The sequence below is a fragment of the Carettochelys insculpta genome, chromosome 1 (genome assembly GCF_033958435.1).
Source record: "Carettochelys insculpta isolate YL-2023 chromosome 1, ASM3395843v1, whole genome shotgun sequence".
Lineage (NCBI taxonomy): Eukaryota > Metazoa > Chordata > Testudines > Carettochelyidae > Carettochelys > Carettochelys insculpta.
This window is the reverse complement of record NC_134137.1, coordinates 121,430,351-121,453,661: the sequence shown is the minus strand read 5'-3', so window position 1 is coordinate 121,453,661 and position 23,311 is coordinate 121,430,351. Positions and strand designations below refer to the sequence as shown.

At 44.7% G+C, this 23,311-nt stretch overlaps 1 protein-coding gene across 2 annotated transcripts in view; it reads left to right on the top strand.

The window, feature by feature from the left end:
- RASA3 (RAS p21 protein activator 3) overlaps positions 1-23,311 on the top strand; it is a 205,485-nt gene that overhangs the window by 68,037 nt on the left and 114,137 nt on the right. For both annotated transcript variants that reach the window (XM_074990917.1, XM_074990928.1), the window contains exon 3: positions 20,629-20,732. In XM_074990917.1, the coding sequence (XP_074847018.1) occupies positions 20,629-20,732 (104 nt within the window). The remainder of the gene's footprint in view (positions 1-20,628; positions 20,733-23,311) is intronic.

The following is a 23,311-nucleotide window of genomic DNA, read 5'->3' as shown; positions in this document are numbered from 1 at the left end:
GAAGAAAGAGGATAGGAAATTGTAGGAAAAAAAGAATTTTTAGTTTCCCTCTTCACTATATGGGTATTGGGGAGAGTCTTTGGCTTTCCAATGCACTGTAAGGCTTCCATGCAATGACTGTGGTCTCAACTGGCCATCCACTGAGTGTCCCACCTCCCATCATTGCATGCATGGGAGCCCTGAAAATAATACAGGGGCCCGGACTGTTTTATAAAGTGAGGGGAAAAAAGAGGATAGAAAAGTGTAGGAAGGAAGAAAGCAGCAAACCAAGCACAGAGGGCTTAGTTGACATGGTCCCTTCATAGTGAATTAGCTCCCCTCTGCTCATGAGACTTCCCCCCAGTGGCAGCAAGCCCCAATATGGGCTTTTCCCCAGCAGCAGCAATGCGCGGCATGGGCAGCGGCTGGAGGGTTCATTGAGGGGCCAGTTGAGGTGATCCTTCCCCCTGGCAGCAGCAAAACCCTGAATTTCTTAGCTGCTGGGGGAGACTTTTCTTGGCGGCAGCAAGCCCCAGTAGGGGCAAAGAGGGCGGGATGCAGTGGGTGGGGGGCCAGTTGAGGTGGTCCTTCCCCACGGCAACAGCAAAGCCCCAGTATCTTAGCCACCAGAGGAGACTTCCCCATGGGGACAGCAAAGCCCCTGGTACCTTCACTGCCGGGGGAAAGTTCCCCACGGAAGCAGCAAACCCCAGAATATCTTACCCACCCTTGGAGCCCTAAATGCATGACTGGCAGCATGGTCACCACCAAACGGCAGGCACATCTTTTATAGGGTTGGATTGGGGGCTACCCATATCATGTGGCTGAGCATGGGGAAAGACCCAGACTGTGTGGCGCCTGTGGGAGAGAAGGGGATTTGCACACAAATGTAAACTGCTGAGACGTTTCTCAGCATGTTATGCAAGCACAACCCCCAGAACAACCCTGTTGACATGTGGTACGGTGGGGCAGGGAGCTGGCGCCAGGCAGCGCAGAAAAAAAATAAGTGTACAGGAAAAGCCGCAAGCTCCCTGCAGGGGCTATTTGAATGGGCAGATGTGCTCACTGTGCTAATAAGAAAGACAGACAGACACATTTCTCAGGCTGTCAGACTAACATGATCCCCCAGCTAAAGGCTCGCAGCTCCTGCTTGGAAATTCGCGCTCTTCCTATTGCCAGAGAGCAGCGGCCAGAGCGGAGCACTGAGAGGGGCATTGTGGGCTACATATGGGACACCTCTGGAGCTAATAAATTCGATTTTGAGGCGTGGTGCTTCCACACAGGCCTTTAATCGAACTTCTGAATTCGAGCGTGACGCTATACCTGTCAGGTAACTGCGATTTTGTAATCTCGAGATTAGTGCGCCCTAAATCGAGCTAATGGTATTTACAATGAACACAGTCACGTGGTAAAATCGAGCTAACTGAATTAAATATGAATTTCTCATAGTGTAGATGCAGCCTAAGTGGTTTCATACTGCGCTGTGCTCTCCATCTCCTCAGTCCATCAGTTATGGGCTTATCTCAAGCCAGTCCTAACATTGCATTCTTTGCCTCTGTTTGTAAATAAAATTCTATGTTCTAGTTAGCTGTACGTTATTACCAGGCGGGAAACCTCGGTGTGCCTCAGGGGTCTGTGTACAGGGCAGTTCTCAGAGGAGTACAGGTTGGACCTCCCTTATCTGGCACATCTGTGGTCTGGTGTCCCTGTGGGTGGTCCTGGGCACTTGTGGAGGGGAAAAATCTGGGCCCTGTGTTCAGTGGCTCCTGCCCCCGCCCTCCCGGAGGTTTTAGAGTGCTGCGTTTGTGGTGCTCAAACTTGGGGGAAGGGTGTGGGGATCGGGGGAGGCAGGCCTCAGGCAAGAGGCAAGGTCCATGGGGATCAGAAGCGCAATGCTGCGGCCAGCGGTGGGGGCTGGGCGTACAGCCTAGTGGCTATGAGGCTCAGTGCACTTTTGTGGGGCTGTGGGGCTCTGCAGCCATCCTGGCTGTTCGCCCAGGCATGCCCCCTGCCTCCACACAGCCAGTGCTGGCTCCTCTGCTGCTGCTGCTTGTAGAGCAGCCGTCATTGACCTCCCCGGTCTAGCCACTTCCCTGGTCTGAGGCTGGTCAGGTCACCAGGGAGGTACAACAAGTGCATATTTTCACACATAGTCTCTTCCCACACAGTTGCTCTTTCATAGTGTGACAGCCAAGCATGTAACTCATTCCCTGTGCTGTGCTGTGCTGTGCTGTGCTGTGCTGTGCATTCCCAGGACCAGGAAAACTGATGTTGGGCACACACAAAGCTGAAGTAATGTCGTTGGGCCGAAAAACGACGTGAGGTAGGAAGTAGAAGCAAAGACTCTGCGTTGCTGCTTTGGGTGTGCATCTTTGGGTGTGAGAGTAAGAGTAAAGAGCAACTCTGGCTCAGTGGTTAAAGTGTTGACCTTTTCAACCCAGGGTTATGAGCCCAGCCCGGGAGGAGGCATTTCAAGGGTCTGGCACATGTTAGCTTTAAAAAGAAAAAAAAAAATCTGTCTGGGATGGTGATAGATCCTTCTGTGAGTGCAGGGGACTGGACTTGATGACCTCTCAATGTCCCTTCCAGCTCTGAGATATGTATATCTCCATTATTCATTTGTGATGCTTTGGGTGGGCTCCGTGTCAGAACTGGGACAGTCACTGAGTAAGGGAATCTGGTAGCATTGGAGTCCACAAAAGCACATCACAAACGTTGTATCAATTAAAGGAAAGGAGAGATCATTTAAACTGAGTACAGGTCCTTTTGAATTTCGATAAGGTGGTTTTCACTTGTTTTCTAACCGTGACAGTGTTGAATGACAAACTGTTTTTTTGAGTTTTTGCCCTATTGTCTTTTTACAGTAAGCTCTGAACTACAGTAAATTCTTTCCTCTCCAGAATTCTATTATCCAGAAGTCTCAAATAACTGGCATTTTAAACTTAAGTAAATTTTAGTTAAGTTTTCCATAAGTACATAAGAATGGCCATACTGGGTCAGACCAAAGGTCCATCGAGCCCAGCATCCCATCTGCCGACGGTGGCCAATGCCAGGTGCCCCAGAGAAGGAGAACAGAAAACAATGATCAGTGATTTATCTCCTGCCATCCATCTCCTGCCCTTGTTATGAAGGCTAGGGCACCATACTTTATCCCTGGCTAATAGCCATTTATGGACCTAACCTGCAAAAATTTATCAAGCTCTTTTTTAAACCCTAATAGAGTCCTGGCCTTCACAGCCTCCTCGGGCAAGGAGTTCCACAGGTTGACTGTGCGCTGTGTGAAGAAAAATTTCCTTTTATTAGTTTTGAACCTACTACCCATCAATTTCATTTGGTGTCCCCTAGTTCTTGTATTATGGGAAAAGGTAAATAATTTTTCTATATTCACTTTCTCCACACCATTCATGATTCTATATACCTCTATCATATCGCCCCTCAGTCGCCTTTTTTCCAAACTGAAAAGTCCCAGTCTCTCTAGCCTCTCCCCATATGGGACCCTTTCCAAGCCCCTAATCATCTTAGTCGCCCTTTTCTGAACCTTTTCTAATGCCAATATATCTTTTTTGAGGTGAGGAGACCACATCTGCACGCAGTACTCGAGATGTGGGCGTACCATAGTTTTATATAGGGGAAGTATGATATCTTTTGTCTTATTATCGATCCCTTTTTTAATAATTCCTAACATCCTATTTGCCTTACTAACTGCCGCTGCACACTGCGTGGATGTCTTCAGAGAACTATCCACTATAACTCCAAGATCCCTTTCCTGATCTGTCGTAGCTAAATTTGACCCCATCATGTAGTACGTGTAATTTGGGTTATTTTTTCCAACATGCATTACTTTACACTTACCCACATTAAATTTCATTTGCCATTTTGCTGCCCAATCACTCAGTTTGCTGAGATCTTTTTGTAGTTCTTCACAATCCCTTTTGCTTTTGACTATCCTGAACAACTTGGTGTCATCTGCAAACTTTGCCACCTCACTGCTTACCTCATTTTCTAGATCATTGATGAACAAGTTGAACAGGATCGGTCCCAGGACTGACCCCTGGGGAACACCACTAGTTACCCTCCTCCATTGTGAAAATTTACCATTTATTCCCATCCTTTGTTTTCTGTCTTTTAACCAATTCCCGATCCATGAAAGGACCTTTCCTCCTATCCCATGACCACCTAATTTACATAAAAGCCTTTGGTGTGGGACCGTGTCAAAGGCTTTCTGGAAATCTAGGTATATTATGTCCACTGGGTGCCCCTTGTCCGCATGTTTATTAACCCCTTCAAAGAATTCTAATAGATTAGTTAGACACGACTTCCCTCTGCAGAAACCATGCTGACTTTTGCCCAACAATTCGTGCTCTTCTATGTGCCTTGCAATTTTACTCTTTACTAGTGTTTCTACTAATTTGCCTGGTACTGATGTTAAACTTATCGGTCTATAATTGCCAGGATCTCCTCTAGAGCCTTTTTAAAATATTGGTGTTATATTGGCCGTCTTCCAGTCATTTGGTACCAAAGTGGATTTAAAGGATAGGTTACAAACCACTGTTAATAACTCCGCAATTTCACATTTGAGTTCTTTCAGAACCCTTGGGTGAATGCCGTCTGGTCCTGGAGACTTGTTACTATTCAGCTTATCAATTAATTCCAAAACCTCCTCTAATGTCACTTCAATCTGAGTGAGTTCCTCAGATTTGTCACCTAAAAAGGCTGGCTCAGATTTAGGAACCTCTGTAACATCTTCAGCTGTGAAGACTGAAGCAAAGAAATCATTTAATCGCTCTGCAATGGCACTGTCTTCCTTGATCGCTCCTTTTATATCTTTATCATCCAAGGGCCCCACTGCTTTTTTAGCAGGCTTCCTGCTTCTAATGTATTTAAAAAACATTTTACTATCGTTTTTTGAATTTTTGGCTAGCTGTTCCTCAAACTCTTTTTTGGCTTTTCTTACTACCTTATGACACTTAATTTGGGAGTGTTTATGTTCCTTTCTATTTTCCTCACTAGGATTTGACTTCCACTTTTTAAAAGCTGCCCTTTTCTCTCTCACTGCCTTTTTAACATGGCTGTTTAGCCATGGTGGTTCTTTGTTAGGTCTCTTACTGTGTTTTTTTATTTGGGGTATACATTTAAGTTGGGCCTCTAGTATGGTGTCTTTAAACAGTTTCCATGCAGCTTCCAGGGATTTTAGTTTAATTACTCTACCTTTTAGTTTCTGTTTAACTAGCTTCCTCATTTTAGTGTAATTCCCCTTTTTGAAATTAAATGCCAGAGTGTTTGACCGCTGCGGTGTTCTTCCCAACACAGGAATATTAAAAGTTATTATATTGTGGTCACTATTTCCAAGCGGTCCAGTAACAGTTACCTCTTGGACCAGATCCTGCGTTCCAGTCAAGACTAGATCGAGAATTGACTCTCCCCTTGTGGGTTCCTGTACTAGCTGCTCCAAGAAGCAGTCACGTAAGGCATCAAGAAATTTAATCTCTGAATCCCGTCCTGAGGTGACATGCACCCAATCAATATGGGGATAATTGAAATCTCCTATTATTACTGTGTTTTTTATTTTGATAGCCTCTCTAATCTCCCTTATCATTTCAGCATCACTATCACTGTCCTGGTTAGGTGGTCGGTAATATATTCCTAATGCCATATTCATATTAGAGGAATGAATTGTTATCCATAATGATTCTATGGAACATTTTGATTCCTTTAGGATTTTTACTTCATTTGATTCTATATTATCCTTCACATATAGTACCACTCCGCCACCCGCACAACCTGTTCTGTCTTTCCGATATAATTTATATCCCGGTATGATAGTGTCCCACTGATTGTCCTCATTCCACCATGTTTCTGAGATGCCTATTATGTCAACTTCCTCCTTTGATATGAGGTACTCCAGTTCACCCATCTTATTAGACAGACTCCTAGCATTAGTGTAAAAGCATGTTAGAAAACTACCACTATTTATCTGTCCGCCTTTCACAGACGCGTTGGATTTTTTTATGCACGATTGTTTCACATCTGATCTTGCCCATATATTATTTCCCACGTTCCCTATCTGACTAACTTCTAGGGAATCCCTATCTATGGAGCCTCGTGTAAGAGAAGTCTCCGTCCGATCCAGGTGCTCCCCCACACCAATCGGCTTTCCCCCACCTCTTAGTTTAAAAACTGCTCTACGACCTTTTTAATGTTTAATGCCAGCAGTCTGGATCCACCTTGATTTAGGTGGAGCCCATCATTCCTGTATAGGCTCCACCTACCCCAAAAGTGTCCCCAGTTCCTAATAAATCTAAACCCCTCTTCCCTACACCATCGTCTCATCCACGCATTGAGATTCTGAAGTTCTGCCTGTCTATCTGGCCCTGCGCGTGGAACTGGAAGCATTTCAGAGAATGCCACCAAAGATGTTCTGGATTTCAGTCTCTTTCCTAGTAACCTAAATTTGGCCTCCAGAACATCTCTTCTACCCTTCCCTATGTCATTGGTAAGTACAGTATAGCAAAAGTAAATACAAATAAATAGAGCATAAGTTTACAGTGTACAGTCCTACTGTTGGTAAATAAAGCACTCTGCATACATTTTTGTTTGTTACTTATTGTCTAATCTTGTTTTTCTTTCATTATTCACTGCTAAGTGTACGCCTCTGTTACCCAGAATAGTTGAATGTCCGGCAACCTCCCAGTCCCATGGCTGCCAGATTTAAAAGAGTTTACTGTGTTTGGACAGTTGTGGAGGGAGGTGCATATGGATAAAGGTGAAAGACTCTCATCACCATGAAACATTTGGCACAGCAATTGCACCTGTCCTTTGAGGACACCTTCTCTAGGTTTCCCGCTCCTCGGCAATAGCCTCCGTTGGGCAAAGTCCAAGTCTCTGTCCCTTGAGATCAGGGGTTTTCCAGGCAGCATAGTTCTGTGCCTACAGTATGGTCTCCCAAGCAAGCCAAAATACTGGAAGGACCAGCATCTGATCTTTGTTTTCTCTGCAGAGGTTAGGAACAGTGTAAATACCTGCAGGTATAAGATACCGTAATGCCCTTTATAAGTAAGCACTTTATTCTTAAAGCATTACAGAAAAAATATTGAAAATAAAACAATCTCCCATGCATGTTCAAAAGCTTACCAGCGTTCACCCTGAACCTCAGCTTTGAAATCTGGCAGGTGTCAGTCTTTCAGCTGGGTCCCCACCCACCTAAGTTACAATTTCATGATTGTGTTGGGTTCAGAATATGGACATTACTGGTTAATGGATTAAGCTTTAAGGTAACCTAAAAGAATGAGGCGTTTGAGTTAAGATTAACTGGTAGGGCCTGTGGCAGGCCTCTGCCTGCGGTGAGCAGGGGGTTGCACCAGCCATCGGGGGCAGTGGGGAGCAGGTTGAGGGAGTGTGGGGTTTAAGCTGGAGAGTGGGTTGTGGCTGAGTGGGAGGGGTGTGCATGTTAAGCCACCAGGGAGACAGCTTGAGGCTGCGCGGGGGTGGGGGAGTGTTAAACTGCCAGGGGGGCAGCAGCTTGGGGCTGGTTAAGCAGCCAGGCGGGGGATGGGGGTCGCCAAGCTGCCAGGGGGTGGTTTGGGCCCCATGCAGAGGAGCGGTTTGGGCCCCAATGGGGGTGGGGGGTCGTTAAGCCACCGGGGTGACTCGGGCCCCGCAGGGGGTTAAGCTGCCAGGAGAGGAAACTTAGCCCTGGGCAGCTTGGGCCCCATGCAGAGCAGCTAAGGGCCCCGCACAGGGGCGTTAAGCCACTGCATGTGGTGTTGGGCTTTAAAGTTGGTGGCCTGGGGCTTGAGTGCCTCTGTTTTTTTTCCCTAGAATAAAAGCACTGCTTAACACTTTGATTCCAAACCTCCATTCTTGTTTGGCACGTTGTATAGTGTTTTGAACCCCCAGGTTCCACATCTGTCACATTTCTCTTCTTGAAAGGTTATATACAATCCTAGCCCAAAATTATACATAAACCATTCATTTAATACAATAGATCTGTGAAATACTTAACATTAATTCACTAAGATCTGATAAGGGTATTATGAAATTGCCATATCTATAATGTCTTCTAATTCAGACTTCATTGCAATCAAGCAACCTGCATCTCTTCCAGCTGTGTTTGTGTATACTCTGTATACACATGTAAAGTTTTGTGCAGTGAATTTTAGGGTGTATTGAATTTAAGAATAAAGTTGCTTTGTTTCACACTTTGCCAGCTGAACTTAGTTTCGAAATTTGATAAATTCTTTCTTGCAAAGAAAATTACTCCTTCTACATAAAGGCTTATCCATACTGTTTGGAGCAGCAGTATGTCAGAGTACATGATTGACCATTATTAAACTTCTGTACAGAAGCAGTGCCCCCACAGCCAGATAGCATGCAAGATGCTAATTTCTGGCAAGTTTAGACCCTGGCTTTCTGTGTACTGACCAGCCATCTAGATTCCCTAATTCTTAATAAAATATTTAGTGTTTGCTGATATCTTATTAAAATACTGTCTTTAAAAAAAATTAGTGTTTTCTTCTCACAGCTGTGTTCCTCTATCTAACTAACCACAAATGTCAAACTTCTCTCTCATGTTCAGATGTGCTAGACGCAAGCCACTTCTCAAATTTTAAAAACATAGTCACTCGACTTACTTTGGCGATATGCCAAGGTGAGCTGATGGAATTACTGGGATCCATCAACTCCTTATATGTTCCAGTGCTGTCAGGCTGCCTCCATGAAGTGCCAGCTCTGCCCAGCACACAGACGGAAACTTCCTGAAATGAATGGCATAAGCAGTGCTTTGAGAGCAACTTCTCCCCTTCTGTGTGCTTCACTTCCCATTCCCACAACAGTCTCATTCCTCAATGCACTCTCCCCTATGCACCATGTCTGGTACTGTTACCCCATTTTGCTCTTAACTACTGACCTGTATTATAGAACGCTAGAACTGGAAGGGACTTTGAGAGGTCATCAAGTCCAGTCCCCTGCCCTTATGGCAGGACCAAGCACCATCTAGACCATCCCTGATAGATGGATAGAGAAGGGGATCGAGAATAAGACAGAGAATATTGTATTACTGCTATATAAATGCATGGCATGCTCCCGTCTTGAATACTGTGTGCAGATGTGGTTACCTCATCTCCAAAAAGATACCCTGGCACTGGAAAATGTTCAGAAAAGGGCAACAAGAATGATTAGGGGTATGGAACAGCTAGTATCATCTCTGTGTATCAACATCTAAAGACTTGCTGTGGTCAGGGGCTTATGGGGAGCAGCTCTGCGTAGGAAGAGGATCTTGGGGCAAATCAGGCTGCCCATGAGAGGTTATTAGGGCAGGAAGTGAACAAGACTTTGTGGGAGAGACATAACACAGCTGCACAGAGCACCAGAAGGGGAAGCAGAGTGTGAATGAGAATACATCTCAGTCTTGAAAACTATCCATGTAGTAACTAATTGGTATTTTTTTAAGAACCTGAGAGATTCCTACACAATAATTACATCTATAACTTGAGTTCCACTTAGTCAGGAGGGTAGAGAGAGAGTCTGGCTATCCCATGAGACCACAGTATTCCCATTTGGGGAAAGAGAGGAAATTTGATGTTGTGAGAGGCCTTGCAAAAGGGAGGAGTTTTGCTGTATGGTAGGCATATCAGTCAGCAGATGGAGTCCGGAGCTGGCAGGCTGCGACTGTAGGGGCAACAGAGTGAAAGAGTAGGGGGAAGTATGGGGGGGAAAAATAGGGACAGAGGAGAGTTGGGAAATAGAATGGATCAAGCTTAAAGAAACACAATGCTGCTGTTCTTCCTGTTCACTACCAGCTGAAAACTAACACACGGTTGTGTGGTTTTACTTTAAGTATTCAACCCTGAAAAATTGCAGTCTTGAAGGATTCCCCTCTTTTCCAGCAGAAATATTAACACTGTAAGCCAGATCCTACACTCGTAAGTAGGCCTGGCTCAAATGACCTCCACTGAGGTCATTCTTTTCTTTAAAAAAGGAAAGGACGACAGTCCAGGGAACTATAGACCCATCAGCCTTACCTCAATCCCTGGGAAAATAATGGAGGGAATCCTCAAGGAATCCATTTTGGAGCACTTGGAAGAGGAGAAAGTGATCAAAAGTAGCCAACATGGATTCACCAGGGGCAAGTCCTGCCTGACCAATCTGATTAGCTTCTATGATGAGGTAACAAGCTCTGTGGACATGGGGAAGTCAGTGGATGCGATATTCCTTGACTTCAGCAAGGCTTTTGATACAGTCTCCCACAATATTCTTGTCCAGAAGTTAAGGAAATATGGATAGGATCCTTGGACTACAAGATGGATAGAAAGCTGGCTTGATGGTCGAGCCCAATGGGTAGTGGTCAATAGCTCAATATCTGGATGGTGGTCTGTTTCAAGTGGAGTGCCACAGGCTTAGTTCTGGGGCTGGTGTTGTTCAACATCTTCCTTAATGACCTGGATGAGGGACTGGATTGCACCCTCAGCAAGTTTGCGGATGACGCAAAACTAGGGGGAGAGGTAGATTCGTTAGAGGGTAGAGAGAGAATCCAGAGGGACCTGGATAAATTGGAGGACTGAGCCAAAAGAAATCTGATGTGGTTCAATAAGGAGAAGGGTAGAGTCCTGCGCCTGGGGCGGAAGAATCCCAAGCATTGTTATAGGCTGGGGACAGACTAGCTCAGCAGCAGTCCGATGGAAAGGGACCTAGGGGTTATGGTGGATAAAAGGCTGGATATGAGTAAACAGTGTGCCCTTATAGCCAAGAAGGCTAACAGCATACTAGGATGCATTAGGAGGAGCACTTCGAGCAGATCTAGAGAAGTAGTTATTCCTCTTTATTCGGCACTGGTGAGGCCACATCTGGAATATTGTGTCCAGTTTTTGGGCTCCCCAGTATAAAAAGGATGTGGATTTGCTGGAGCAGGTTCAGCGAAGGGCAACAAAAATGATTAAGAGTCTGGAGCACAAGACCTATGAGGATAGGCTGAGGGATTTGAGCTTGTTTAGTTTACAGAAGAGAACACTTAGGAGTGATTTAATGGTAGCCTTCAACTTCCTGGAGGGGAGCTCTAAAAAGGAGGGTGAGAAACTGTTCTCAGTGGTGTCAGATGGCAGAACAAGGAGTAATGGTCTGAAGTTGAAGAGGGAAAGGTGTAGGTTAGATATTAGGAAAAACTACTTCACCAGGCAGGTGGTGAAGCATTGGAATGCATTGCCTAGAGAGGTGGTGGATTCTCCATCCCTTGAGGTTTTTAAGTCCCGGCTGGACAAGGTCCTGGCTGGGATCACTCAATAGGGGTTGATCCTGCTTGAAGCAGGTGGCTGGACTAGATGACCTCCTGAGGTCCCTTCCAGCCCTGTGATTCTGTGAGCCAGGTTAGTTTACACCAAGTAAGTCAATAGCTAAAATCTTCCAGCCCTGGATCAAATGTTGTTAACACAGTAATAACTTTCCAAGGTTGTTGATTATGAATATATGCACTTCAGCCCATAACAGAGCACTGCCTATTAGGTCCTTCAACCCAATTGCTTATGAGAAAAAATGAGGTGCACAGGTATTAGAACAGTATCTGTACTTTCAAAATGGTCTAACTGTGTGTCGTTTTGGGTTAAGTGTATTTCTTATGTATCATATGTACCATATATTCTGCTGAAACCTTTGACATCTAGTGTGAGAGGTTTTAGCAAATGTTTTAGATATCCAGAACCCTCAGTCTCTGTTTTGGCTTCTCCTTCCTTCTCCTTAGATCTTTTGTGCTAGCAGTCACAAACTGTCTCAGAATTTGGATTTACCCAATTCTCTAGTTAACTGTTTTAAATAAATATTCTGAAGATTCCTTTTTCCCCGCTTCACTCAAAAAAATGGTTGCAGAATATGTACACACATTTTACAAGCCAAATGCTGAGTTTTTCAGCAACAGGCAAGTTCTTTTTAGTAAACTCATTTAGTCTGTTTGTTTTTGTTCCATTTCACACTGTTACGTGAACTGTGGTCTTCAGTTCATGCAGCAAGATGAATCCAGTATTTCTAAACAAGCTGGAATAGTTAGAGGATGCAGAGTTCTCTGTGGCATGTTAATGATTCTTACTTTCAAGTACAAAGGCAGGTTTAAAAGAAGAAAAATCTATATACAAAGAGGTTTGGTTTGGGCAGTTTCATTATTATTCATGTTGCAACTCCACATCTTCATCCACTCAACTACCAGTGCCAAAATGAGAACAAAACTGCTTTTGCAAAGTGTTGAGAAACGAATGCTGGGTTTTGCAACGTTTTGTGAAACTGAAGAAGTGGTTCTAGTCTGAGAGATTCAGATTGTAAACTCTTGCCACCTAAATTAAAACTGAGTGTAACAAAAATGTAATATTTTTCAAACAACTTTTTTTCACCGACCGTTCCTGTTGACTGTAGCACTGTGGAGTCTCGCTAACACTGACAAGTAATTCCAAAATCCTGCATCTTTTAAACAATCTAAATCACCAGAACATTTGAAAATTCCTGTGGAATTTTTCATCACTCAAACTCACTCCACCTGACTGCCCCCAGTCCACCTCAGCCCAGCTCCTTAGCCTCTTTCCCCTAAAATTTGCAAAAAAACTATGTTTAGTAGAGCTGCTAACTTCCTGTGTGCAGAAAAATGAATGCCCTTGCCCCAGCCCTTCTCTGAGTCTGTGCCTCTCACTCATTCATTTTCATTGGGCTGGGGCGGGGGGTTGGTGTGTGGGGAGAGGCTGTGGGCTCTGGTGAGTGGGGCTGGGAATGATGGGTTTTGGGTGTGGGGGCGTGAGAGCTCTGTCTGGGGTATAGACTCTCGAGTGGGACTCAGGATAGTGGGGTTAGGGTGCAGGGGAGGACTCAGGGCTGAGGCAGTGGATTGGGATGTTGGAGGTGTGTGAGCACCAAGTAGGATTTACCTCAGCTGGCTCACTGGAAGTGGCACTGTGTCCTTATGAGTCCTAGGCTCAGGACTATCCAGGAGCTTCTGTGTGCTGCCCCAGCATCAGGCACCTTCCCTCCCCCACAGCTCCCATTGACCACAGTTTGCGGACAACAGGAGATGTGGAGTCAGCACTTGAGGTGAAGTCTGGGGCAGCGAGGAGCCAGGAGAACAAGCAGGCCACTTCCACAAGCCGTGTGGAGCTAGCCACTATGGCTAACCGGACTTTTAGTAGCCCAGTCAGCTGCGCTGGCCAGTGCCAATGGCTGGGGTCTGCAACTGAAGTCGCGAGAAGAGCCTTTTTTCAAATTCAGTTACAAAAATCAATCCTCCAAGAGCCGCAGTGCACGTGAATAGGAGACTGCCCTTAATAAACAACGTCAAACCGTGCTTTTTATTACCCCTGTGGTGTTAACAGCACAGGTGCACACGCAATTACTTGTGCCAGTTAGAAAGCTCTTACCCCCATCTCCAGGCCTTACTGGCCTCAGCCCCCAAATCCACCTCCAATCCCCAGGCTTTACCTTCCCCCATCCCACAAACCCCTCCACCCCCAGGCTCAGCCCCAACCTCCAGATTAACTCGCTTCAGGGCATAGTTCCGCCACGGCCTCCCCCGCCCCGGCACTGCTCCCTGCCACCACCACCACCTCCTTGGTGGGATGTGAGGCTCGTGGCTCCAGAGGGGCAGGCTCAGCCACTCCTCCCCCCAGCAATCCTGCCAGCTGACTTCTGCCCACATGGGGCGGCTCCCTGCGCATCTGGCTTTCACTTCCAGGCTCCCTGCCCTGCCACCACGACTGCTCAGCAGCTCCAGAGCTGCTGTTGCTTAAATGGAATTTTATTTTTATTTTAATACATTCCAGTTAAGCGGCGGCTGCCTCCAGAGCAACAGGAGGAGTCAGTGGCGGCAGTGCTCAGAGCTGCACATAGCTCCTTTAAAGAGCTGCAGGTTGCTGACCCCTGGCTGACAGGGTCTCTCTTTTTGGCAGGTCATTTTAGCAAAAAAAACCAGACATTTGGCAATTCCAGTGCTTAGGCCAAAATAAAAACTGAATAGCTATGTTTACACGAGAATGCTACCTCGAAATAGCTTATTTTGATGAATAATGTCTACACGTCCTCCAGGGCTGGTGCCATCAACGTCGACGTTGGGCAGCACTACATCGAAGTAGGCACTGCAGGGGAGCTTCTACACACCAAAGCGGCCCACATCGAAATAAGGGTGCCAGGAACAGCTGCAGACAGGGTCACAGGGTGGACTCAACAGCAAGCCACTCCCTTAAAGGGCCCCTCCCAGACACACTTGCACTAAACAACACAAGATCCACAGAGCTGACAACTGGTTGCAGACCCTGTGCATGCAGCATGGATCCCCAGCTGCAGCAGCAGCAGCCAGAAGCCCTGGGCTAAGGGCTGCTGCACACGGTGACCATAGAGCCCCGCAGGGGCTGGAGAGAGAGCGTCTCTCAACCCCTCAGCTGATGGCCGCCATGGCGGACCCCACTATTTCGATGTTGCGGGACGCGGATCGGCTACACGTGCCCTACTTCGACGTTCAACGTCGAAGTAGGGCGCTATTCCCATCTCCTCATGAGGATAGCGACTTCGACGTCTCGCCGCCTTACGTCGATGTCACCTTCGAAATAGTGCTCGCCACATGTAGACGTGGCGGGCGCTATTTCGAAGTTGGCGTGGCTAATGAGTGATAACCAGAAATAGGTTTTCTGTACAAGATCCTAGCTAAATGAATTGGCAATGGGCAAGTGAATAGTATTTAGAAGACAGGAAGAGTTCCTTTATGATTTCCACACAAATTTGCATTTAGGCATTAAAACTAACAATTTTGAGGAAAGTAACATTCTTCCAGTGTTCACTGTAAATTATAAGGGCACTCATGCTGCGTTTCTTTTAAAATGGAGCTTTTATTTATGACTTGGTCACTGGTGGAAAGAGGTTTAAGTCTGCAACTGAAGAATGTGCTTAAGCATATTGTAAGTACCTTGCTGAATCACATTGGCACAAAAGATCTGTAGGGAAGGTGTCCTGCTGTTCTGTGAGGAGGCCTAGCAATGGGCTTCACTTGTGATGGCTTCAGGATGTTTATGGGAGGGCAGGAAAGGGGAGATCATGAAACCTGGGGGGATATGGAGTAAAAGATGGTTGAAAGTCGGAGCTTTTCTTAAGATGAAACACTTCGGGATTTAAAAACGACAGTGTTTCTGATTTTTAAAGTTGTGTTTAATAGCCTCTGCCTTTTCTTGTCTTTCTCCATGTTCTATAGCCTCCTCCTGTCTCAGGCCCCCTTTTACTCCTGACCCTCTCTCCTGCCTGCCTCAAAATCATTCCTTCTCCTTCCCACAGACTCTGTTGTATGCACAGATTATGCATTGATTATTCTTGCTCCACCATGTTTCTCCAACTGTTGACGTTAGCCTGTGAAATTTCAGTAGGATGAGATGGGAAGTAGGGAGGGGGATGAAAACTGAAGTGTATTCAAAATATATCTGCTTCTGAGATGATCTCTTCCCCCTTAGTTGTGAAGTAATCATTGTTAACAGCTGGACGTGGCAATTTAAAGGCGAGGGACTCAAAAACTCAATAATTGTGTTCATGTTACCAGCAGTCTGTCAATGTATTTGGGACACCTGGGCACAAAACCAAAGGCAGGTTGTACTAATACACATATGAAGGACTTCAAAATCAATATCCTGTGCCAAGTGATTTCTGAAACTTAATGCTTTTTCAAACCTACTTTAAAGAAGGCTAATTTAATGATGACTTCCAGGTAAAAAGTAGAGAAAACTAGCCCATCCCCTTAGTTGTCATTGCAATATTTAAAGAATCAGAAACTATTTTGATACTTTAAGCATGAACATTTGCAAGAGGAAGTGTTTATTCTGATGTTCAAAAATTAAATCCTTCCCTCCCTGTTCTTCACTAAATTAATTTTTTTTTTAATTAAAGAATAGGTCTTGTCTACCAGGGAATTTTTTAAATTGACAGTTCAGGTTGAACTTATTAAATTGAAAGGTATCAGAATCTTCAGTTGGGCTAGTTCTGGTATTCTTTAAGTCTTTGTCAGATTCCTGTGGGCTACGTAACTTGATTCTGGTGACTTTCTGTGTCAAATAAAAGCACTTTTGGTGGGCCTTTTGGGTTTGGGGAGGCAATTTTTGTGTTTTTGGAGGGTTTCTGGAGCCCTGAGGCTGATGCTCAGGACAGTTTGGCTTGGGAAGTAAGTCATGGGGTTTGACTGCTGTGACCTATTGCTCTTCAGGTCTAGTCATGAGACAAAGTGCGTACTGTTTCGAAGAGATACGTTAAGGATAAGCTTGCAATATAAGTGGCAACTCTCAGCAGTTGCATAGTTCCTTTGCATTTCTTCAGAAAGAAGATACTGTTTTTGCAAGGCCACCCTACCACTCAAGAGGAAGGGGGAAATCAGATTAGATTCAGTGTGCCTTTTCTTGCAGTTATAACTTAGTTGCTGAATTATCAGTTGGGAAATAAGAGCAGTGTATAAGCAACGTGCTTATTTTTATGAATTAAAAGTGAAATATAGGAAAAAGACACTACCTGAGTGAATTGAAGTAGAATATTATAAAACACTGTCTGCAAAAGCCACAACCAGGAAAGCACTGAACTGTGTTTTCTAAAATATAAAATAAGGGCCCTATTCTGCAAACACATGTGAGAATGACGCTTACTGTGAGGCACACAAATAAGTTAAATGGGATTACTCATTCAAGTAGGTCTCTTGTGTCCGGTGATGGATGCAGGATTTAGTTATAATATAGCTAACGGCATTTCCTTTGCATTTCTTCCTTTCACTATGCTCATTTCCAATACTTTATATTGGAAATGGGCTTTTAAAGACTTCTTGTTCTCTGGGCCCCTCTCCATAAATATTCAGTGCCCTTCAAATGATGGTGGTTTGGCTACTCCATTTGGAGGTCTGTTTTGGGAGGCCAGTTGCTATTCTATGTGCTGTACTGCATTTTACTAGTATCAAAGGTTAATGTGGGTTTAAGGACAGCTCAATAAATATAGGAAAAGACTATTAAGTACATTTGTACCTCTCAGGCTTTCAGGTGGCATATTAATCTAGGAATCAGTTTACGAAGCATCATTTATTAATTGCAGTTTGCTAAGAACTTAAGTGCTTTTTAGTCATGCATTCTATTATATGTATCAGCATTTGATGGGAAGAAAGAGACCAATATTTTTTATGGGTAGATTCACTAGCAGATCTATAAAAAGCAAGCAGAATTTCTACAGAGAAACTTAGATACTGTAATGCTTAGGCACTGATCATGCCAACTCAGTCATAGGTGCTTAGCTTCGTGCTCCTGAGTAATCCTGTTGAGGTCAACTGTGTAAGTGCCTGCAGGTTGGGACATTATGGTCCCTTGAAGATTCTGTTAAGAGATCTGTTCATAAAGCTCTCCTGACAGAAAAGTCGGTGCTGGTGCAAAATTTCAGTGTTGGTGTCTTTTTTTTTAAAGCACTCCTAAAGAATCAGGTAAGGTTCCTTCAGAAAGGGAAAACAGACAAAAGTTACAATAGGCATGCTGTCATAGCTAACCAGGAAAAGTGGCAAGGCAGCAAGGACACGTTGTAAGCTCTTATGGAGAGTACAAGATCTGAGTAAAGTAAATTATTTAACATCTAGAAAGTAGCTTAAACTAAGGTGTTACCAAATAATATTGTCTAACTCAAGTGGAGACACAAGAATTCTGTGTGCAACACCTGTTGCAAAGCTCAAAGAAGTCAGAATCTGTGTATGCAAGCACAGTTCTTAAATACTCCGGGGCAGGATAGATATTGATATGGAGAGGGGACTGGGGAGGAGAGTGACCAAATGATGTGCTGTAATTTTTTTCTGAAATATGCCTTTGGGATCCATTTTTAATGATAGTAGTGCTCTATTACAGGTGAAACCTCTCTAGTCAGGAACCCTTGGGACCTGGCTGTTGCCAAACGAGAGAATTTGCCAAACCATAGGAGGTCAGTATTGTCTAGCAGCATTACCAACACTTCCACTGCTTACTGGGCTCTTAGAAGACATTTGGGGTAAATTGGAGTTAAATAACAGCACAGAACACAAAGAGCTAGGACTGATGACTGTAAACAAACTTTAGGGGACGGTGGGAAACTTGGCCACACACACAAGTGGATAGGCAGCTAGCTAAAATCATGCTGGACTAAGATGATGTTGGACAAGAGAGCGCCCAATTAAAAAAGTTTAACTTGTAGTCTGTACTATGGGCTTTGTTTGTTAAACCTGTATATATTTCTCACCATTGCAGCCTATGGAATACTATTGCATTACATTAACTAGTATTGTGTTATGTCATGTTTTCTCTAGTTATGACATTTAGCGGCATGTTTTGCTAACTTGCAATATCTAAATGTTTTGAATATAATGGCTGAGGCTTGTTGGCTAGCTCCAAAACTCTATTAAGAGTATAGACATCCATTAAAAATGCATTTTGTTCTAGGCAGCAGTGTGAACAGAAGTGTGTAGTGAACTTAAATGCTTTGCTGCGTTTCATAGGAGCTATGAATGTCTGTTGCTGTGCCCTAACAAAGCCAAGGGAAAGACATATGTTGATAAAATGCAAGAAAAATGGAAAGTTAATGTAAGGAACTATTAATAACTTAGATGGGTATTTAATCTTAACAGGAATACTATTGAAGGGTTTTTTTTGGTTTTTTTTTTTTAAATACTGTCACTTTAATGACTCTGTCTCCTAGTTTTGTGCTCAGCGAGGACAATAAGGAGGTCTGTTTAAAGAGAGAAACTACTGGCTTTCAGCCCGTAATTAGAATTGGTGATTTATTTATAAATCTACATCTGCAATGCTTGCTGCATCTGTCACTATGACTCATGCTTCTCTAGATTTGAATGGGCGGATGGAGTTTAAGTGACTCCGGGTGAAAAATCTGTGGTAGTTCGAAAGACATGTCACTACATAAATAATGCTGATAAATGCTTGTAGTCCTTGTACATAATTCTTTAACCATGTAGTTGGATGGAAGAAAACTAAAGGGACTGCTGCTAAAGCCTGAGGTTTTTGTTTAAACTAGTGGAATTCAAGGGAATTTTTTTTAATGTTCAGATTAATTCTTATCTATTGTTGAATGTGGCCAAACTACAGGAAGAAAAACACTTACTTTTTTGTTCATCTAGCTAGATTGGGGAGGGCAAGATGCAGCCAACAGACCAGATCCAGACCACCAAGCTGTTAAATCTGGTTTGCCCCCATTGCTCCATGTTGCTGTCTGCACTGTGAAGGGGAGGGCTTACCACCTGCTGCCCCCACCCCCAACAGAATCTCTCGGCATCTATTGGCCAGAAACCAGCCAATGGGAGATTTTGCTGGGGCTGGGGACAGTGTACAAAAGCCGTCCTCCCCAACACAGAGAGCCACACGGAACAGCCAGTGCGCTGAGGCTGCTGGCAGGCAGGGAAGGTTGCCTGAGAGTGCTGCTGGCCAGGAGCTGCTTAGGTAAGCATGCAGCCAACATCTCCTGGTCAGAACTTGTCTCTAGCACTGCCTCCGTATTCTGTCCCAGACCCTGCATCCCATCTTACCCCATCCCCCAGGCCAGAATCCTCTCCTGCACCTCTGTATCCTGCTCACAGCTCCCTCCTGTGCCTAAACGCCCTCTCAGACCTCACACGCTCCCTGCACCTCAGTTCCCTGCCCTGGGCTGCCTTCTGCATCCAACCTCAATCCCAGACCCCATCCATAGAAAATTACAGACCTTGCCTTCTTATCAAAAACCTTAGTGGCCCGCCACTGAAAATTGTTGCTCACCCCTGAGCTAGGTGATTTTACTGTAGGGCATGATCATGTGGAAATGGACATACAGTATTAACACAGAATAAACCCTTCTCAAAGGCTTCATTGCTATCAGTTGTCTTAATCAGTTTTGGATTTGAAAGTTTTGTTTGGAGAATGGGGAGGAGTCAGCGGCGAGGCTTTCATTCTAAAGTAAGTCATTGCAAGAGTGGATTTAATGCATGTTGGAGAATAACGCAGTCTATAACGTCCTCAGCGTTGTGCCAGAGACCGTCTTTCCATTATATGCCTACTGTCATGGGTTTCTGATCCTTGATTTAGGGCCATTAAGTGCGATTGCAGTGTAAGTAGTAAATATCTGTTCCTTCTCATGCACTGGAAAATTTTGTTTAATAGACATTTTTAATATGTAGTGGAATAAATCAATGAGGTATAATGCCTGGAGATGTGCCATCGTGTGTACACACAATTGTTGCTGCCCTGCTCAGTTTTCTGGCTCTGCAAGGGAAGGGGAGCTGGGAGCCAGGCTGCTGCCTGGTTCCCAGATCCCTGGCACTTGTGGGACTTGGAAAACTGACCAGCTCTTGGCTGGTCAGTTTCCTGGGTCTCCCAAATGGCGGGGAGCTGGGAATCAAGAGGCAGCCTGGTTCCTGGATGCCCTGCACTGGTGGGAACCAGGAAATTGACCAGACATGAGCCGGTCAGTTTCCTGGGTTCCACAAGCAGCAGGGAGACAAACCAAGTGGCAGCCTGGTTCTTGTCTCCCCTGCCCTCCCAACTTGCAAGAAAATTTGAGTTACACAGGGGTTGCAGGAATGTAACCCCTACGTAACTCATGGGTTTACTGTAGTCAACAATCAAGGTATGAAGTATAAACAAACTTGCTATTATGAGATACCAATGCAAACTCTTTTTTCCCCAGCCCCTTCTATGGAGAAGACTTTTACTGTGAAATTCCTCGGAGTTTTCGTCACCTGTCGTTTTACATTTTTGATAGAGATGTTTTCCGAAGGGATTCCATCATAGGTATGTGTTCATAAAATGTCTATTTTCATTATAGTTCTAATCCTTCAGGATTTGCCATGTTTATCAAACTATGAGCAGCTGTATGAAGTCAGGACATAAAATTGGCAGTAATGATAACTTTTTTCTTCTGGGGGGGGGAGGGGAGAGAGAGAGAGATTTCTGTCTCCCACATATTCCATGCTATGTAGAAGTCTATGAAATACAAGTAAGCTGATGAGGGAATGTGGACCCTCATGTAGTATTGTGCAGTAAGTATAGCAGCATTAAGTGAATGTCAGCAACATCATGTACACTCATGTGATTTTTATATGACTTTAGGATGAGATGTACCTGGCCTTTTGTGGAACCCTGACGGACGTGGTGGTGTCTTACTATATCCTGTCCCAGGAAGGAGGAGCAAAGATGGGTCATCTCAGCCTGTTTAGAGAGGCCTTGTGGAGGCATCCAATAAAAACAGCTGCCCGTCTCTAGCTGGCCAGTTCCCTCTGGGACCAGAGGGGCAGTAGGCTGCTCTTCTCTGGTCTAAGGAGTTCAGTTGTCTGTTTTTGGTAGCCTTGGGAGTGAGGACCTGATGAGGTTAGCCGTAAGGTAACAGGTGAGGGTAAAGGGACAGGTGAGGGTGAAGGGGCAAGAGACCAGTGAATATAGCAATAACTGCAGCCAAATCCTGAGACCCCAAGCCAGTGGGCCTTGCTTGGTGTGGGGCTCAGGTCCTCAATGGGCTTAGCTCCTGTGACAGCAAGGGAATGATTCCAGTTGGCACCTTTTAGGTTCCCAGTCTTATGGTAGCAACTGCTTCCTGGGTGCCCCTGGAGGACCTGAGTCTGAACGCCTCTCCCGTACCAGATGAATCCAAAGGCAGGTTCCATCTCAGCAGCATCTCCTCCTGGTGGGTGTGTCTGACAGGGTGTGAGCAAAGGGTCTTGTTCACCCAGCAGCTTCCACCTCCCCCGCAACTTCCCACATGAGTCTCACAGCAGATCCCTCTGGAACGTATTAGAGTGTAGGTTGTGGTGGTGGTGGTGGTAAGGGCTGTCACTCCACTGTGATGGCCACATATCCACCTCCTGAGGGACTGATTTCATTCAGCAAGCAGAAAATCTGGATTGAGATCTTGTTTTGCCACTGTATTGGGTTATTTTCCTTGAAAGGATGATTTTCATTATTTGAAAACCATTAGAACACATCTTACAAAAGAGGAAGCAGAATACTGGGAATTATGGGAAGAAAGGGATATACAATAAGATAGAAAATATCCTATTGCCTCTATATAAATCCACAGTACAGTCCCATCTTGAGCACTGTGTGCAGATGCGGTTGCTCCATCTCAGAAACAAATGTTGAGGTGAGATTAAAAGGGCTGGGATTTTTCAGCATGGAAAAAGGACATCATGGGTGAGCGGGATAAGAAATCATGACTGGGTGTGGAGAAAGTGAAAAAAGGAAATATTATGCGTTTCTTCTCATAATGCAAGAATTAGAGGGTCTCCCAATTAAATTAAATTAATAGGCAGTAGGTTTTAAACAAAACGAAATATTTCTTTACACAACACACTGTCAACTTGCAGAACTATTTGCCAAAGGATGTTTTGAAGGGTTCAGAAAAGGAGTAGATAAAATCATGGAGGGTAGGTTCATCAATAGCTGTTAGCCAGAAGGAGCAGGTGTGGTGTCCCTAGCCTCTGTTTGCTAGAGGTTGTGAATGGGTAACAGGGAATGGATCACTTGATTCCCTGTAGGGCACCTAGAAATTGATCACTGGATTAGATGGACCTATCATCTGACCCAGCATGGCTGTGACTATGTTCTTAACTAATTAAAGGAAGCAGTATATGGCATCTGCATGCAAGGTCCTGGGTTGGAACCTGGATTTGTGTGTATCTCTGGATTTCCTGCTGGATTTGACTTCTAGCAAAGTGGCCTAAGTCCCAAGAAAGGGACAGGCCTTCTTTAGAAGAAAGCATGAAGAGCAGGATGCGAAGGGCCCAGCAATGGGGCTGAAGACCTTGGGTAGGGCAGACAGTTTAACTTTCCCTATCCTGGAAGGGGTTCGTCCATGTGATTTGGCTTGAGGACTGAGTCACTGAAGATCCACTTAGTGAGGTCAGCAATTTACAGGGAGGGAAAATTACAGTACCATACTCAGCCTTTAGGAGTCACTTAAGGTGAATGCTGCCACCCACCAACTTTTAATCTGAAAAAAAAATCCCAAACTACTTTAAAAACTATCCTCATGTAGCATTACTAAAATGCTGCCAGCTTTGGAGCAATAGCTAGTGGGTCTCATAGTGTAAGAGTGGTAGAGGAAGGAGGCACTTCACCCAGAACATCAGGACAAACCCTTTATTTGTTCAAGGTCCCATGAGAATTTTTTTGGTGTCTGTGCAAAATAGATAAGAATTCTGCTTCTAGGGTCATGTCTGAAAACATGATTTACAGTAAAGTCCATAGCACTCCAATTATCTGCTTCAGGACTTGTCTATATGGCCACTTGGTGCACAGCAAACTGGGACATTCTGTACCTGTGATCTAGTTTGCTGCGCCCTAAGTGGTTATTCAGACTCTGCTGCTATTCAGTG